This window comes from Geotrypetes seraphini, chromosome 1 (assembly GCF_902459505.1).
Source record: "Geotrypetes seraphini chromosome 1, aGeoSer1.1, whole genome shotgun sequence".
NCBI lineage: Eukaryota > Metazoa > Chordata > Amphibia > Gymnophiona > Dermophiidae > Geotrypetes > Geotrypetes seraphini.
Genome location: NC_047084.1, coordinates 194,706,386 through 194,725,817, shown reverse-complemented (window position 1 = coordinate 194,725,817; position 19,432 = coordinate 194,706,386). Strand labels below are relative to the sequence as shown.

Here is a 19,432-nt window from a genome sequence, read left to right as displayed (position 1 = left end):
GAATCCTTGGAGGGTGTTTTCCCCTATAACAGCCTCTGGAAGAGCGTTCCAGCTTTCTACCACAGAACTTTCTTACGTTTGTATGGAATCTATCCCCTTTCAACTTTAGAGAGTGCCCTCTCGTTTTCCCTGCCTTGCAGAGGGTGAACAAACTGTCCTTAGCTTACTAAGTCTATTCCCTTCAGTACCTTGAATGTTTCTATCATGTCCCCTCTCAATCTCCTCTGCTCAAGGGAGAAAAGGCCCAGTTTCTCTAATCTTTCGCTGTACGGCAACTCCTCCAGCCCCTTAACCATTTTAGTCGCTCTTCTCTGGACCCTTTCGAGTAGTACCGTGTCCTTCTTCATGTACGGTGACCAGTGCTGGACGCAGTACTCCAGGTGAGGGCATACCATGGCCCAGTACAGCGGCATGATAACTTTCTCTGTCTCTTCAGTCCAGCATCTGCCCCTTCCATTCACTGTCTGTCTTTCCCTGCCATCTCTCTTCCTGCCCCCCCCCCAATTTGGTCTGGCATCCATCATCTTCCTTCTGTTCTCCTCATGGTCTGGCATCTCTGTCCTTCCCTCCCCCCTGTGGTTTTTAGCATCTCTCTCTTCTCATTTCCTCCACTCAGATCTGATATCATTCTCTGCTCTCTCTTCCCTTTTCTTCTCTGGTCTTCCTTCTCTATTTTCTGCCTCCATCTAAATTAAATTCTTTCTTACTATTTAGTCCCGTTTCCCTCTTTTCACTGTGTCTACCCACAGCTTGTCACCCCTTTCCCTCACCCCTCCATTATCTTACTATTTTCTTCCCCCTTTATTTATCTCCTCCTTCCATCCAGTATGTGTTCTTTCCCCACTTCCATTCAGCATCTGCTCTCCCCTCTCAACTGACATCCATCTGCCTTCTGCTCTCTCTCCCTTCTTCTCACTTCCATCATCTGTCCCCTTCTCTCTCTCATCTCCGCCATTCCATCATCTGCCCCTTCTCTCTCTCTCTACCCCCCCCCCCCAACTTCCATCATCTGCCCCCCTTCCCCTCACCTTTGCGGGTCACTTTCTTTCCCCTGAGGGCGGCTCATGTCAAAGGGGAAGCTTTGGCCGAGCAGAACCGCTTGCAAGGAACAGTGGAACTTACTTGATTGATGTCGATGCTGGGGCCCGTTGCCGTTTGAAGGAAAAATAAAAGGGACCTGCAAAGGCGAGAGGAAGGGAAACCTCCAGGACAGCTGCTCTTTGCCCTCCTTCAGCGGCCCAAGAGTCCAGACCAACAGCGGAAGTTCTGTGTACTTTTAACTTTGGCACAGAGCTGCCCCTAAGCAGTTGTTTAGCGCGGTTTCATGAGGAAGCCTCGGGGCCTTTGCTAGGCCGGCCTGCTTCGATGATGCGATGTGGGCCGGCCTAGCAAAGGCCCCGAGGCTGCCTCATGAAACCGTGCTAAACTACTGCTTAGGGGTAGCCCTGTGCCGAAGTTAAAAGTACACAGAGCTGCCGCTGCTCGTCTGGAGGTGCGAAGGCAAGGCAGGAGGCAAATACGGTGGAAGGCAGGAGTCCCGGCACAGCGACTGCAACAGGAAGTTGCAAGTCAGCTGACGCCGGCCTTTCGTTGCGGCGGGAACCGAATCCTTTGCGGACCGGCAAGATTTTTTTGTGGACTGGCGGTTGAAGAACTTGTGTTTTAGATCGTCCAAGTGCCGACTTGGGTGTGTTTTTAGACGTATTTAAGTTTCAATTATGAGCCCCTTAAGCACTATTCTATAAGGATGTGTGCGGTGTACAAGTGGGCGGAGCATGGGTGGGGCTCAAAGTTACATACATAACTTACAGAATACTGCAAATTATGTGCATCCTTGACACATTTATGCTCCTGCAGTTACGCCAGGTCTGCACATACTTAAATGTAAGACACACTAATACCAGGTTATGCTAGTACAGTCAAACCTTGGTTTGCAAGCATAATTCGTTCCAGAAGCATGCTTGTAATCCAAAATACACGTATATCAAAGTGAATTTCCCCATAAGAAATAATGGAAACTCAGACGATTCGTTCCACATCCCAAAAACTTTAATACAAAATACTATATTTTTTATTTTTATTTTTATTTATTCATTTATTTAGCCCGAGCTCCCAAAGCAGCCCAGAATGGGTTACAAGAGTACATTCACAGTATAAGCAGGACAAACTTTGGTGGGAAAAACAAACTTGGTGTACATAGAGGTATAATTTTCAGCTTTTACAGTATAGTCAGTCATACCATACAGGTTTGGAAATATAGATTTAGTGGACGTAGGCATGGCAGGATTAATTCGTCGAGGTCACCTAGGCACACAAGTACACTGGACCCCCTAGCCCTGCCCCGCCCACCCCCATTTATTTACCTGTTTTCTTATTTACTTCTTTATTTCCATTTGTATTTCTTTTTTCTTTTATTATAAAATTCAAAACAAACAACAAAGATTACCATACCAGTGCCAGTGTACAGTTTTAGTTCTATGCAAGCCCCAAACATCTCTGAACAAACCCCCCCCTTCCTTCCCTTCCCACCTACTTGCCCAGGACTTTAACTCTGAACCCTTTCCATACGTATATAAAAGTGTTAAAATGCATAAGTCTATATTAATAACCAAGTTTGGAACTCCTCTCAACAGTCTCACTCTATGTCATACAACTTTAACCCATATGTATGTATAAACAACCAAATCTGTATCTCCTCTGGTGTGTTCCACATGTATGTTAATTTGTAACAAAACAACAAGGCAAGTGGTCCACCAAAGAATCCAATGTGGAACAAAAAAAGATTGGCAAACAATGAGGAGATTCAAATCAGATTTATTCAAGGTGCTCTCAGGAACCATGCCTGATGCATTTTGCCAAACAAGGCTGGTCAATGCTAACATAAAACCATGTCTTTCATACACACAGGACACCCTCACCCAGTATGGAATAAGTAATCACAAATTAACCCCCGCTCCCCTTTTTACAAAAGCACAGAAGAGGTTTTTAGCACTGGCTGGCGGGCTGAATGTTCTGACGATCATAGGAATACTGTGACCATCGGAGCAATGCAGAGCATTCAGCAAGCTGGCTTGTGTTACAAACCGAAGGAACGGTACAGTTTAGGGGTGAAGAAACAGTGGCACATATCCCCCAATACTGAACAAAATATAAAGATAGCAGATGTAAATTTGAAAAAAAGAGAAATAATAAATCACTTTGCAAATTAACAAATAAAAATAAAACAAAAAATGGAAAATAGGATAATACCATTTCATTTGACTAAAACATTTTTTAATTAGCTTTCAGAGGTCAAACCCTCTTTCCTTAGGTCAGTAAAGTATACTGCTGTTACAGTATCCTGTCCTGAGGAAGGAGAATTTGGTCTTTGAAAGTTATCCAAAAATATATTAAAATTAGTCCAATAAAAGGTCCCCATTTTTATTTCTAAACACTTATCAACACAGCTCCAATACTACTTTATCTTGAAGCCAAAAAAAAAAATAGAACTTTTTTCTACCTTTGACATGTGGTTTCTGCTTTCCTCATCTTCTTGTCATTCTCTTCCTTCTATCCACTGTCTTCCCCTTCCAGAAAATATCTACCTCCCTCTGCCATCTCGCCTCCTGCTCCTCCCCCCCTTTGGTCTGGCATCCATCATCTTCCCTCTGTTCCCCTCATGGTCTGGCATCTCTCTCCTTCCATCTCTCCCCACTGTCGTTTTCAGCATCTTTCTCTTCTCATTTCCTCCACTCAGATACGATATCTCTGTCTCCTTTCCTGTTTTCTGGCAACTCTCCTTTCTCTTCCCTTTTCTTCTCTGGTCTTCCTGCTCTATTTTCTGCCTCCGTCTAAATTAAATTTTTTATTACTATTCAGTCCTCAGTTTCCCTCTTTTCACTGTGTCTACTCACAGCTTGCCACCCCTTTCCTTCACCCCTCCACTATCTCACTAACTCTATCTTCTTCCCCCCATCCAGCATGTGGGAAAATAGCAGCAGTGGTGAGGAGGTAAGGACCCCTTACATCTTCACTGCTGCTGCTGCTTCCTCATATGCGACTGAAGCAGATGGCACAAGTTCTCCCCACTTCCATCATCTGCCCCCTTCTCTTTCTCTCTTCTCCCCACTTCCATCATCTGCCCCCTTTTCTCTCTCCCTCCACCCCAGGCAATTCCATCACGTTATCCTGCCCCCTCAGTGAATTGCCTGGGGTGGAGGGAGAGAGAAAAGGGGGCAGATGATGGAAGTGGGGAGATCTTGTGCCGTCAGCATCAGGCACATGTTGGAAAAAAGCACCAGCGGTGGGGAGGTGAGGGGCTAGAGGCTATCTTCCTCTCATTCATCTCCTTGCCACCCCTGTCCCTTGGTCCTTCCCACGATTTACACAATTTCCAGCATATCCCCCTCCCTCCATTCTTGTAGCCCAGCATCTCCTTTCCGTCTCTGATGGCCTGACATCACCCTGTCCTTTTTCCTTCACTATCTTCCTATCCCATCGCTCTTCCCTCCCCCCATAATCAATCATCTCATCACCTCTCTCCAATCCCTCTCAGGGTCCAAGATTGCTTCCGCTCTCTTTCCTGCTTTTCTCTCCCCCTATCACCCTATAATCCAGCCCCCCTCCTGCCCTTGTCCAAAATTTCCCCTTCTTTCTCTCCCTCTCAACCTCTGCTCCAACATACCGCATTTCTTGTTCTTCCTGACTGCCCTTCCATCTAGCATCTTCCCCTCCCAGGCCTGCCGACTTCAACTCATTTACATAAGAACATAAGAATTGCCGCAGCTGGGTCAGACCAGTGGTCCATCATGCCCAGCAGTCTGCTCACGCGGCCGCCCTCTGGCCACTGATGGCTTCCCTCCTCCTTCCTCCCCCTCATGACGCAACTTCCCATTTCGTTTATGGAGGAGGAATAGGGAATCTGGCAGCATCATGCGCACTGTTAGAGCCCTGCGGCATATATTAAATTTGTTTGCAGGCTTTGGCAGCGGAGGGAGAGAGAGAGAGAGAGCAGTCGCAGGCCCTATTTCTGTCAATGGGGGGAGGGGGCGGTGTTGCCGATCGAGGGGGGGCCCCGGTGTTGCTGATCGATGCTGGGTGGGGGCCCGTAGCTGTTAAAACATTTTTTCCCAGTGTTCTCCTTCAGTGGGCCCCCCGACCATTTCAGTGCCTACTGAGCTAATTCATTAATCCGACCCTGGACATAGGGTGTTTAAAATTGTAGCATTTTCCGAAAAGCCATAGCCTATGGTGGTTTAAATTACACCATTTTCCGAAAGGACATAGCCTAACATAAGGTAAAATAGCTTTGTATATTTGCGTGTCATTGAAATATGATGGGTTTTTTGGTCCGGTGGTCCGACGTACTTGTATTGCAAGACCTTGCTCATTTAGAACAGTCACTACATTGCTGGAGCGTCAGAGAGAGAGCGAGAGAGAGAACCATTGGCTCAGTTGTGATGTGCGTATACTGTATGTACTTGTATTGCAAGACATTGCTTGTATATTAAGTTAAAATTTAATAAAATGTTTTGCTTGTCTTGCAAAACACTTGAAAACCAAGTTACTTGCAATCTAAGGTTTTACTGTATTTTATAATGGAATCTTGATGCCCAGATAGTGTTATAAAATAGGTGCTCATTGTGCTGCATCAGGTGCCTTCAAGGAGGTGCCCACTTACAGAATTGCCACTTACTGAGTCAAGCCACTTCATAAAAATACATATTTTACAAGCCTACTGATGCCAGAGAGATCCACTTCAAAGAAACCTGCTTTCAGAACTACATAGCTGCAGGTGCAATTAAATGCTAATTTTTGTGTGTGTGCTCAGATTTAACTGTGCAAACCATTACTATGCATCTTCCAGCCTAGCTGAAGGTGAATCATGAGGGGCAAATCATTGTTATGTATAGTTAAGTCTCAAGCCATGATACAATTACCCCTAGGTACATCTGCCACAAGAAGTGGGGTAACACCTGCAAAAAGTGGCAGGATGCACTTTGCTGTTTAGGCTAGAGCAGGGGTAGGCAATTCCGGTCCTCGAGAGCCAGAGCCAGGTCAGGTTTTCAGGATATCCACAATGAATATGTACGAGATGGATTTGCATGCACTGCTTCCTTGAGATGCAAATCTATCTCATGCATATTTATTGTGGATATCCTGAAAACCTGACCTGGCTCCAGCTCGAGGACTGGAATTGCCTACCCTGCAGTGACACCCCCATGGATGCAATGGTTTAATCCTGCTTTCATACAAGTGAAAGTTCCTAGTGACTGAATATATACAGTATTTTGAAATGAAATTGAGGGAGTAGAAGATTTTTCCTTCAGTTCCTTTTTTAAATTCTGTATTGTGCATTTTAAACCAATATCACAACAACATTCAGCAGACTGCATGATGCATGACATCTATCCTTGTCTTTTTTAAACTCACATACTGATCCAATCCATTCCATTTCTGCTGAAATTTAATCACTTGATGATGATGTGCCACCATAACTGCCTATTACTTTCTTGTTAAGCAAACTGCATTTCACTACATATACGCTTCAAATCCCAAATTCTTGAGTTGTACGTGCAAATTAGGACATATGCCTTATTTTGTAACTTAACTGAATAATGAGCCAATAACAAGCAATCATCAGCATTAATTGGATTGAATTTAAATTTATGCACCTAAATTTAGGTGCAGGTTCATCACCTAAATTTTGCACGCAGCGCCATAAATGGGGTGCAGAAATGGGAGGGTCATTGGTGGATTCCTTACATTTATGTGTGATAGAATAGAAGTTGTAACTAATTTCAATCTACTGGGCTCTTTTGTAAACAAAGAAGCAAGCAGGGAGGAAATACTCTGCAGAATAGCACTTGGTCACACTTCAATGAAGGCTCTTGACAAAGAATTCAAAGGCAAAGAGGTAACACTCCAAATGAAGATCAGACTTGTCCATGCACTCATTTTGTCAGTGGTCAGTTACAGATGCGAAAGCTGGACACTACGGAAACAAGACAGAAAGAAGATTGACTCATTTAAGCTTGGGTGCTGGAGTACTAACAAATTGATTCTGGAAGAGATCAAACACTTGAAGCCCAAATAATAAGGTTACGACTGTCTTATTTTGGTCACACCATCAGAAGAGAGAGATCACTGGTAAGGACATCATGTTTGGGAAGATTGAAGGAACCAGGTGAAAAAGGCGAACTGCAATCAGATGACTGAACATGAAACCATAGGTATGATGCTGGAGGACCTTTCTGGACTAGCCCAAAACCGATTTCTTTTTAGATCCGCAATTCATCAAGTCGTTAGGACTTGAGCATGAGTTGATGGCACCTAACAACAACAACAACAATATGTGCGTAATTATAGATTAATGGGTATCTGCACCTTTCTTTAGGGGTTGCCATTTGCACCAAGTTTCCATTGGTGCAAATGCCTGTGCCTACAGTTTGGTACAGCTCCCGGTGTAAGTGCTATTTTATAAACTATGTCTAACAAAATCCTGCATAGGTTAGTCTTGCCAAATTGGGTACAGACTGCATCTAAATAAATTCACATTTGTGATCATTATTTATTACATTTCCTTGGGAGTGGGACTGCAGAAGATAAACACAAATAGGGATGGAGGTGTGGTAGACCCTGTTCAATTTTTAGAGGACTGTGTTCATGAGGAGCTAACTTAAATAAAAGTGGAGAAAGCGAAGGGGCTGGATGGTGTACATCCAAGGGTAGTGAAGAACTTAGGGAAGTTCTGCAAGCTCTCTAGCTGACCTTTTCAATGCTTCTCTAGAATCAGGAGTGGTACCAGAGGAGAAGGGTGGATATGGTCCCTCTCCACAAAAGTGAAAGTAAAGAAAAAGCAGGGAACTCCAGGCCAGTAAGTTTGACGTCTGTGGCAAGTAAATTAATGGAAACGCTTTTAAAACAGACATTTCCGGAATCCAGTGGATTGCAGGACCCGAGGCAACATGGATTCAATAAAGGCAGGTCTTGTCAGATAAATCTGATCAATTTCTTTGACTGGGTGGCCAGAGAATTGGAAAGAGGAAGTGCGCAAGATATGGTGTATTTAGATTTTAGCAAAGCCTTCGACAGTGTTCCATCTAGGAATCTAATAAATAAGCTGAGTGCCCTCAGTATGGGCTCCACAGTGATGGACTGGGTCAGGAACTAGTTCAGTGGAAGACAACAGAGGGTAGTGGTCAATGAAGATCGCTCTGAGGAAAGGAATATTACCAGTGGTGTGCCTCATGATTCGGTTCTCGGATCTGTTCTATTTAACATTTTTGTAAGTGATATTGCTGAAGGGCTGTTGGGTAAGATCTGCGTCTTTGCAGATGATTCTAAAATCTGCAATAGAGTAGAAGAATGGTCTGAAATTGGCAGCTAAAATTTCATGCTAAGAAATGCAAGGTCATGCATTTGGGCCGCAAAAACCCAAAGAAACAGTACAGTTTAGGAGGTGAAGATTTTTTGTGCACAAAAGAGGACCAGGAGATGTGAGATGTGATGATCTTAAGGTGGCCAAACAGGTCAAAAGGCAATGGTGAAAGCTAGAAGGATGCTATGGTGCATAGGGAGAGATATGGCCAGTATGAAAAAGGGAGGTATTGATGCCACTGTATAAGACTCTGGTGAGACCTCATTTACAATATTGTGTGCAATTCTGTGGTCCACACTTTCAAACAGATATGAAAAGATGGAGTTGGTCCAGAGGAAGGCTACTAAAATGGTGTGTGGCCTTTGTCATAAGGCATATGGAGACTTACAGATCTCAATATGTATACTTTAGCCGAAAGACGGAAGATATGATAGAGACGATTAAGTACCTATGTGGCATAAAGGCACATGAGGTGAGTCTCTTTCATTTAAAAGGAAGCTCTGGAATAAGGGCATAGAATGAAGTTAAGAGGTGATAGGCTCAGGAGCAATCTAAGGAAATACTTTTTTTTACAGAAAGAGTGGTTGATGCATGGAATAGTATACTGGTAGAGGTGGTGGAAACAAAGACTGTCTGAATTCAAGAAAGAGTGAAAATCCTGGCCTACATGTCCGCACCTACCTTTGCCAGAAGTGCGATTCTCTAAATGGCACCGTTGCGTGATTAATATGTAATCAGCAGCTGCTTTTAAGGTGGCCACCAACCATGTTTAGAGAATCCCTGCCTTTGGGAATCTGGCCTATCTGGTTACATTTTTAATTCCCAGGATCTGCTTGGCTGTTTTTTCTTTAATGTGATCCACACTGAACTTTTTTGGGGTTGTTGCAGAATATAAGGACCAATGTAATGTAATCTAACTTTAGCCACCACTTATAGAATAGCACATATGCGGGTTTTTGGTGTTAATTTTTGGGGCACTATGTATAGAATTCAGTCCCTGTGCTGTATTATTACACCAGTTGTTGATTACTGATTTCAAAGCTAGCTTCTGTAACAAATCTACCATGGTTGCTTCCTCTTTCTTCAGCATAGTCTGTAATCTTATTGATTTCACTTAGTGTTGTACTTTGTGAATGTGGTTAAAACAAGGCCATGCACATATCTGTTTGATTCTCTGTACCCACCTGTTCTCTTATTTTATACAGTCTGAAATATAGAAACATGATAGCAGATAAAGGCTAAATGGCCCATCCAGTCTGCCAATCCACAGCAACCATTATCTTTTCCTTTCTCTAAGAGATCCCACCTGCCTATCCCAGGATTTCTTGAAATCAGACAGTCTCTGTCTCCACCACCTCTACCTGGAGACTGTTCCACACATCTACCATATTTGATGCATCCTTTCTGCAAAAAAAATATTTTCTTAGATTACTCCTGAGCCTATCACCGCTTAACTTCATTCTATTCCCTCTCATTCCAGAACTTCCTTTCAAATGAAAGAGACTCAACTCATGCGCATTTATGCCACATAGATATTTAAACATCCTTTATGCAGTGTGTTACATATATGAGCATCATCTGTCAGGTGTGTCCTAACTAAAAAACTGAAAATGCCCAACTGATCTAACATGATCATTCCATATATAGCCACTAGGTCTCTTCGCTCACAGACTAAGAACTGTCTTGCAATTTCTTTTACCATATTTGGTGCTCCTTGATTGTACATGGCACTCAGTATTCTACTTTCTAGCTCCATCATTGCTGTGAACCTTCATTCTCAAGATTTAAGGCAAGTTTGAAAACCTATTGTTAAACAGGCTTTAGGTGAGTTGTCCTGATGCTAGGCTTGAGTTTGTGGCCGCAGTGCACCAGCAGGTGAAGTTCATTTTCTTTGCCTCTTGATTTATTGTTACATTTTACCTTTCTGCTAGTTGATTCACTTTATTTTTACTCTCTCTCTCTCTATCTATTTATTATCCTGTATTTTAGTGTATTTAATATTTTCCTATATTTAATTATTTATACTGCTCTACTGCTCTCCAGTGGAGGGCAGTATAACAGCCTGGTACCTAAGCTAAACAAAAACACAGTTCACATATTTCTATTTTTTCATTACATTATTGAAGCTTCTTATTTAATGCATAGTAATTTATAACTGTTATCCATACTGGGTATTAGTAATCCTTTCTAGTCATTATTTACATGGAACCATATAAACAGCAAAAATGGCTTCTGTCTGCTTGCTTACAGTTTTAGCAATGTTACTTACCGTAACAGTTGTTATCCAGGGACAGCAGGCAGCTATTCTCACTAGTGGGGTGATGTCATCCGACAGAGCCCCGATACGGACGTCTCGCAAACATGTCTTGCTTGAAGAAACTCAGAAGTTTCGAGATGCCTGCTCCGCGCGTGCGCTAGTGCCTTCCCGCCCCATGGTCCAGGCGTGTCTCCTCAGTTCAGGTAGCTAGCAGAGAAGCCAACCCAGGGGAGGTGGGTGGGACGTGAGAATAGCTGCCTGCTGTCCCTGGATAACAACTGTTACGGTAAGTAACATTGCTTTATCCCAGGACAAGCAGGCAGGTATTCTCACTAGTGGGTGACCTCCAAGCTAACCTCAATGGGATGGTGGGAGAGTTGGCAACTTAGGAGAATAAATTTTGTAACACTGTTTGGCCAAACTGTCCATCCCTTCTGGAGAAAGTATCCAGACAATAATGAGAGGTGAATGTATGAACCGAGGACCAAGTGGCAGCCTTACAAATCTCCTCAATCGATGTCGATCTGAGGAAGGCTACAGAGGCTGCCATTGCTCTGACCTTATGGGCTGTGACCTTACAGGGAAGGGGTAATCCAGCCTGGGCATAGCAGAAAGAGATACAAGCTGCCATCCAGTTGGAGATGGTGCGCTTCGATACAGGTCGTCCCAACTTGTTTGGATCAAAGGAGACGAAAAGTTGAGGAGCAGTTCTGTGTGGCTTGGTGCAATCCAAGTAGAAAGCCAAAGCACGTTTACAGTCCAGAGTGTGAAGAGCTGATTCTCCAGGATGAGAATGAGGCTTTGGAAAAAACACTGGAAGTACAATGGATTGATTGAGATGAAATTCAGAGACCACTTTAGGTAGGAATTTTGGATGAGTGCGGAGGACCACCTTGTCATGATGGAATACTGTGAAAGGTGGGTCCGCCACCAAGGCCTGAAGCTCACTGACCCTGCGAGCAGATGTGAGGGCCACCAGAAAAACCACTTTCCAAGTGAGAAACCTTAGTGGAGCCTTTCACAGAGGCTCAAAAGGAGGTTTCATAAGCTGAGAAAGGACAACATTGAGATCCCAAACCACTGGAGGTGGTTTGAGAGGAGGATTGACATGACATGAAATGACATGACATGACATGAAAAAGTCCTTTCATAAACCTGGAAACCACAGGATGAGCAGAGAGAGGTTTCCCTTGCAGAGGCTGATGGAAAGCCGCAATAGCACTTAGGTGGACTCGAATAGATGTCGACTTGAGACCAGACTGAGACAGATGTAGAAGATAGTCCAATACAGAGGATAGGGAGGCTCGCTGAGGCTCCTTAGAATTGGAAACACACCATGAAGAAAATCTAGTCCATTTTTGGGAGTAGCATTGACGAGTAGCCGGCTTCCTGGAAGCCTCCAAGACATCCCTCACCGCTTGAGAAAACTGGTGAGGAGCTACGTTGAGAGGAACCAAGCTGTCAGTTGGAGAGACTGCAGGTTGGGATGAAGTAGAGATCCCTGATGCTGAGTAAGCAGTGAAGGAAACACTGGAAGGAGGAATGGCTCCCTGCTGCTGAGTTGAAGTAGAAGGGAGAACCAAGCTTGTCTGGGCCACCGAGGAGCTATTAGAATCATGGTGGCATGGTCGGACTTCAGCTTGACCAGAGTCTTTTGAATGAGAGGAAATGGAGGAAACGCATACAGAAAGCGATTCCCCCAATCCAGCAGAAAGGCATCCGCCTCGAGACGATGAGGAGTGTAAATCCTGGAACAGAATAGAGGCAGTTTGAAGTTGTGGGGAGCCGCAAAGAGGTCTATCTGAGGCGTCCCCCACTGAGAGAAGATCTGATGAAGGGGCTCGGAATGGAGTGTCCATTCGTGAGGCTGGAGAAGACGACTCAAGTTGTCCGCCAGGACATTGTCCTTTCCCTGAATATAGACAGCTTTGAGGAAGGTGTTGTGGCGAACTGCCCAATCCCAGACTCTGAGAGCTTCCTGGCAGAGGGAGGCCGAGCCCGTGCCCCCCTGCTTGTTGACATAATACATGGCGACCTGATTGTCGGTGCGAATGAGGACCACCATGTCGTGAAGCAGATGTTGAAAGGCGTGAAGAGCATTGAATATGGCTCTGAGCTCCAGAAGATTGATTTGATGGAGTCGGTCCGCACTGGTCCAGAATCCCTGAGTGCGAAGCCCATCCAGATGCGCCCCCCAGGCATAGGTCGAGGAATCGGTTGTGAGAACCTTCTGGTGGGGAGGAGTGTGAAACTGCAAACCTCTGGATAGATTCGAAGAGGTCATCCACCAAAGCAGAGACTGCCGAAGAGCAGGAGTGACGATGACATGTCGAGTCAACGGATCCGACACCTGAGTCCACTGAGAAGCCAGGGTCCACTGAGGAATTCTGAGATGGAGTCTGGCCAACGGCGTCACATGAACTGTAGAGGCCATGTGGCCCAGGAGGACCATCATGTGTCTCGCCGTGATGGACTGGCGAGAAGATACAGACTGGCAGAGATGAAGAAGAGCATCAATGCGCTGAGGGGGAAGGAATGCTCCGAGACGTATGGTATCCAGGATCGCCCCGATGAAGGGGAGCGACTGTGTAGGTTGTAGATGAGAATTGGGAAAGTTGATCTCGAATCCCAAGCTCTGCAGGAACAGAATCGTGGACAGGGTCGCTGAGATGACCCCTGAGGCCGAGGGAGCCTTGATCAGCCAGTCGTCGAGGTAGGGAAATACCTGAAGACCCTGGTTCCGGAGTGCAGCGGCCACCACTACCAGACACTTCGTAAATACTCTGGGAGACGAGGACAGGCCGAAAGGAAGCACTCGATACTGCAGATGCAGATGTCCCACCCGAAATCTGAGGAATTTGCGTGAGGCCGGATGAATGGGAATGTGAGTGTAGGCCTCCTTGAGATCCAGAGAGCATAACCAGTCGTTCTGCTCGAGGAGGGGGTAGAGAGAAGCAAGGGTCAGCATGCGAAACCTCTCTTTGACTAGGAATTTGTTGAGGACCCTGAGGTCCAAAATGGGTCGCAGGTCGCCCGTCTTCTTCGGAACAAGGAAGTACCGGGAGTAAAACCCCTGGTTCAGTTGGTCCGACGGGACCGGCTCTACGGCACGAAGCCGGAGCAAAGCCTGAGCTTCCTGAAGAAGAAGGGCGGTCTGTGTCAAGTTGGAAGGATACTCACTTGGAGGGTGGTCTGGAGGGACCCGATGGAAATGAAGAGAGTATCCTTCCCTGACGATAGTAAGAACCCAGAGGTCGGAGGTTATGGCCTCCCAGCGAGGATAAAAATGATGGAGGCGCCCTCCGATGGGAAAAACAGGGGGAGGCAGAACGAGGTTGGTTATGCCCTCGACGAAACAGTCAAAAAGGCTGAGTGGCCTTAGGGACAGCAGGCGACTGAGACTTTGGCTGACCCTTCTGAGGAGGCTGTCGCTTCGCCGGTTGCCTCGCAGGCGGAGTTTGCCTCGGTTGATAACACCGCTGATAAATCAATGGTGGACGAGAGGGTTGAGACTGTTGAGGCTTAGGCTTCGGCCTAAGAATGGACTGGAAGGACTTTTCATGATCAGACAATTTCTTCGTGACTGTCTCGATGGATTCGTCAAAAAGATCCGCCCCAGCACACGGGACGTTTGCCAGGCGGTCCTGAAGATTCGGGTCCATGTCAATGGTCCGCAACCAGGCCAACCGGCGCATCGCCGCAGAGCAGGCTGCTGCTCGGGCCGAGAGCTCGAAAGCATCATAGGCAGATTGCATCAACTGAAGACGAAGCTGGGACAGCGAAGCAACCACTTCCTCAAACTCAAACCGAGCCTGGGACTCGATGTATTGTGTGAATTTCCGAAGCACAGGCAGAAAAAATTCCAAGTAGGCGGCAAAGTGGAAATTGTAATTCAGGACTCGGGACGTCATCATCGAATTCTGATAGATGCGTCGACCAAACTTATTCATGGTTCTGCCCTCGCGTCCCGGAGGCACTGAAGCATAGACCTGGCCAGGATGAGACCGCTGGAGCGAGGATTCGACCAGGAGGGACTGGTGAGAAAGCTGAGGACCCTCGAAGCCCTTATGATGCACCATGCGGTACCGAGCATCCAATTTTCCAGGGACCGCAGGGATAGAGTAAGGAGACTCAAAGCACCTCATGAAGGTCTGGTCGAGGAGCTTGTGCAGAGGGAGGCGCAAGGACTCGGCTGGAGGACGAGGCAAGTGCATGGTGTCGAGGTACTCCTTGGAGTATCGAGATCCAGCATCGAGAGTAATGTCCATGTCATCCGCCATCTGTCTGAGAAATGAGGAAAAAGACAGTTGGTCCGCTGTTGCCGGTTTACGAGAAGGGCTAGAAGAAGATGAGGCTTCGGGCTCCATAGAGGCCTGTGAGCAACAGGGTGAGTAGAAAACCTCGGGTTCCTCGAACTCCGGGCCCGGAGGAGGAGACCCAGCCGAAGCAGCATACCCCAACCGAGGCAATTTCTTCTGGGGCGAGACAGTCGAGTGTCGAGAGGAATGCCTCGAAGAGTGTCAGTGTCTGGATCGATGCCCCTCACGATGCCTGGAAGGGGATCGAGCCTGTCTGTGAGAAACCTGGTCAGAAGCCTCCAAGGAGCAGATCGGACTCGAGGCCGTCGATCGAAGAGGCGGAAGAGCTGGTGCCTCCACCGACGCCACCCATGCTTGATAGGGGGTTCGGAAGAACTCGTCCTGCTTTCTGCTATGCCCAGGATTGGGAGGCCTCGTAGGTGGACGCCACACAGTGTCATGGGGCGGGATAACAGGTCACTAAGGGAAGCTTTCCTCGAGGGGATAGGCTCCAAGGGAGGCAATATCACTAAGGGAGGCCTTCCTCGAGGGAATCGGTTCCAAAGGAGGCATAGCACTAACCGAGGACCGCCTCGAGGACCCGGACACCGCTTGCCGCTCCTCCTCGCCGAGCAACGAGGTCATGCGGCGCGGCGGAGGAGGAGGGGGCGGGCCGCCCCTCAGAACCAGAACCGGGAGGTCACCCTGGATCGAGGCAATCAGCCGGGGACCTATGGTGGTCATGAGTTCCACAAACTGAGCCTCCAGTATGGACCGCAACGATATGGAGGGATCCGCACCAAAAGGGGGCCCTTCCGCACGGTCTCCGCGCTCTTTCGGTGCCGCGTGCTTCTGCTTGCCAGCCTTCGGCACTTTAAGCACCACCGGTGGAACAGTAGGGGCTGATACCTGCTCCGAGGAGACGGAGAAAAGCACCGGCGCCGAAGTCGAGGCCGAAACTGGCGTGAACGATGCCGGTTTCAGAAGGCCCGAAGCAGCCGGGGAGGCAGAGGGCTTCGCCGATGAAGTCGAAGCACCAGTCGATGTCGATGTCGAAGCTGACGGATCCAACGAAGCTTCCATCTTGAACATGGACTCCCACAGCAGACAGCGGCGCTTAAACGCTCTCGCTGTCAACGTGGAGCAAGGCCGGCACGATTTCGGGAAGTGATCTGGTCCTAGACACTGTAAGCAGCGTCGATGAGGGTCCGTGAGCGAAATCGCGCGCTGGCACTTGCTACACTTTTTAAAACCAGTGATCGGCCGGGACATAGGCCGGAAAAGCTCCGCCGCAAGGTCGAAGGCGCGGGGCCCCAGCCACGCGGCCGACCCGGTGTCGGAAGAAAAAATTTTTTTTTTTTGAAAAAAGAAATCAAAGAAATAAACAAATGCACAGGAGAGCCAAAAGAACTCAACCCGCGGCAAAACAGAAGGCAAAAAAAGAGATTCAATGGGCGCAAAATTAAAGACAGACTTCTCAGCTCCGCGGAAGAAAAAGAACTGAGGAGACACGCCAGGACCATCGGGCGGGAAGGCACTGGCGCATGCGCGGTGCGGGCATCTCGAAACTTCTGAGTTTCTTCAAGCAAGACATGCTTGCGAGATGTCCGTATCGGGGCTCTGTCGGATGACATCACCCCACTAGTGAGAATACCTGCCTGCTTGTCCTGGGATAAAGCAGATATTTCAAAGGATTGCTTAATACCTCCTCCCCTTCCCTTTTCTCTCCTCTCCTCTTTATGCACACTTAATAGAGATGTGCAGCTGTTCAAACTGGCATGTATAGATTTCTCATGTAATTTTTATTCCCCAAAAGAACATGAAAAAAATACCCCAAATTTCAGTTTTTTCATCTTTTCTGAATCACAGGAAGAAGTGTGCCTAGGGAAATCATCCTGAACTTTCCTTTGATCAGATTCTTGTTCAGGTCCCCTAGTTTAGGATGGGAAAGAATCCCCCCACCCTCTTCTTCTAGGTCATGAGGAATTACTTGGAATGCAATTCCTTCCCTTCTTTCCCGGTTGAATGGGTTTCATCACATGGGCTTTTAGAAGAGAAGAGAGCTCCTCTGTAAGCACTTCCTGGTGTTGAGAGTTGAAGTTTGATACTCCTAGTGGGCAATTTAGAGGAAACTTATGCCAACTGAGGGTGTAACCCACTTTAATTACATGTATTTGCAGAATCCACCAATCTGAGGCTACAAGGGCTATCTTTCCTGGAAAAAAAATTCAGCTTTCCTCCTACCAGCAGGTCTTCTGGGACAAATACTGTACGTTTATCTTGACTATGCTATGCTGGAGCCAGACAAAAGCTTGTCCCTTGCTTAAATTGGGGAGCTGGCTGGATCTTCTGAGTCTGCTAATGCCGAGGACAGGAGCTTGGAGGCTGGGCCTATTGCTGAGTATGGAAAGAAAATACTCTTTTGACTTTCACCCGACGACCTCAAAGATATGGAAGCCACACAAGGAGTGGGCTGAGACAGGAACTTGATTATATCAGTTTGTTTCTGAGGTCTGCTACCTCTTCCACCTTGTCCCCCCCAAAATATTGTCACCTTGAACTGATAGAACTGCAGAAAAACTATTCTTAGACACTTAGCTATGTAGGTGCAAGCATGAATTCCAGATGACACCTGCTTAACTTCCAGATTGTGGATGAATATTGCTGGGTTCTCCCCTCTTCCTCCCCAAACATGAGCTGGCCTTCCTCTCAGTCCTTCCATCAAAAGAGTGGTGCTCCCTCCTGGTCTCCTCCACAAGTGTAGCCACCAAGCACAGCGCCCACTCTCATGGACCCCATGCCAAGAAAAGTGTCTCCTCCTGTAAGCAGTCCCATCCCTAACCCCACTCCTTGTAGACTCCTTCAGACCTACCTTTACATGCCCTAGTGGTCTTGTGGTTTTCTGGGCAAAAGTGATCCCCTATTTGAACCTGTCATGCTGACTCCAGTTTTAAAACGGCTGCCGTGACATCTAGCAACTGTCCCAGGGTATTATGGGTAGGTTCTCCTGCATCAATCTGAACATACCCTGGTGGTTTAGAGGTCTTCTAGGCAGGAGCAATCCTCAGTTGCTATTGCCATGCCTGCTCCAGCCTTGAAATGGATACTGTGACCTCTAGTGTCTGTCTCATGTTACCACTGCCACCAGAAATTGCAGCAACTACTTTGAGGTTGAAGCTGGCATGAATAGGAGTGAGTTAGAATCATTACTTCTTGAAAGACCATCCGGGGGGTGGCCTACAGGGGGGGGTTGAGGGAGTGGCACATTTCTAGGCAAGGTGGGGGAGGAGTGTGAGAAAGGGTGCTTTTCTGGTAGGAGGGTGGTAACTGTTCTTGGTAAAAAGGGCTGGGAGGGGATGCTACATGTATGTGTGTGTGGGAAACAACTTAGTTTCCCAATTGCTCAGGTCCCAGCTGATACTCAGCCAGGACCCACCCAGCTGATACTCAGCCAGGACCCATATAAATGTCTTATATGGGTCCTGAATGAATATGGACCCACAGAAGTCCAGCCAACAAGCACATGTCTGGTCAGATATGGATATTCAACACAGCTGCCTGTACATTTCCAACACAGAAATCTCTGGGTCTAATTTAGCTAGCAAAGGTCAGTACTTAAAAAAGCACTGATAGCCTCTGGCTGAATATAAAATGGAACATTTATTTTAAAATGTATTTTGCTTGTAATCTACAATGGCGTTTGCCAATGACCTGGTAATATGCTACAGACTATGCTAATGACTTTGCTAAATATGCTACAGATCTGTTAGGGACAATAATGTCATGTGCAAAAGCAGAGTATATTCAACATATAAACTAACGGCCTCTTTTACAAAGCTGTGCTAGTGGCTGCTGTGCGGCAACAGCCCCGAAGCCCTTTAAATCTCTATGGGCTTCGGTGCCGTTAGCGCAGTGCAGCCGCTAGCGCGGCTTTGTAAAAGAGGTCGTAAACATAGCAATTAATTATCTCAGCTTACAAGAAATAGTTTACATTGAATTATGGGAGATAAGTTTTAAAAACTGCAGGGCCCTAACATCAAGTACAAAATAAAAGTATGTCTTAAGAAACAATTTTAAAATGATGAAAAATGACTGATCAAACTAGTCTGTGCTGAAGTGGTAGTTACCTGGAAAGCAGATTGTTAAATGCTCCATTAATGCTTCTTGTGTGACAGCTTTTCTTGCAGAGTTCATTGATGAAATGGCCAAGCAAAGGATTTCCCCGAGAGGAATGAACTGTGACTGACTGATGGGAGACATACTGATTGGCGACACATCACCTGCAAAAACCAAAGTTTATGAGTTAAGGAAACATTTCACTTAAACTCTTCTGAAGACAGTAGCTCTTAAACTGAAGGGCATGGCCCATTAGTGAACATCAGGAGTCTGGAGGGGGTCACAAGATGAAATAGCATTAAGAGAAAATTCAAATGAAAAGGACATCATGATAGAAGTGTCTATACAATATTTTTAACCACATCCAATATCACAGCTCTGATATTGGATGCTGTGATATTG

At 46.5% G+C, this 19,432-nt stretch overlaps 1 protein-coding gene across 4 annotated transcripts in view; it reads right to left on the bottom strand.

Moving 5' to 3' along the window:
* The window catches only part of STOX2 (storkhead box 2), a 424,566-nt gene that overhangs the window by 40,061 nt on the left and 365,073 nt on the right, over positions 1-19,432 (bottom strand). For all 4 annotated transcript variants that reach the window (XM_033943202.1, XM_033943220.1, XM_033943212.1 and 1 more), the window contains one exon: positions 19,042-19,194. In XM_033943202.1, coding sequence (XP_033799093.1) covers positions 19,042-19,194 — 153 coding nt within the window. The remainder of the gene's footprint in view (positions 1-19,041; positions 19,195-19,432) is intronic.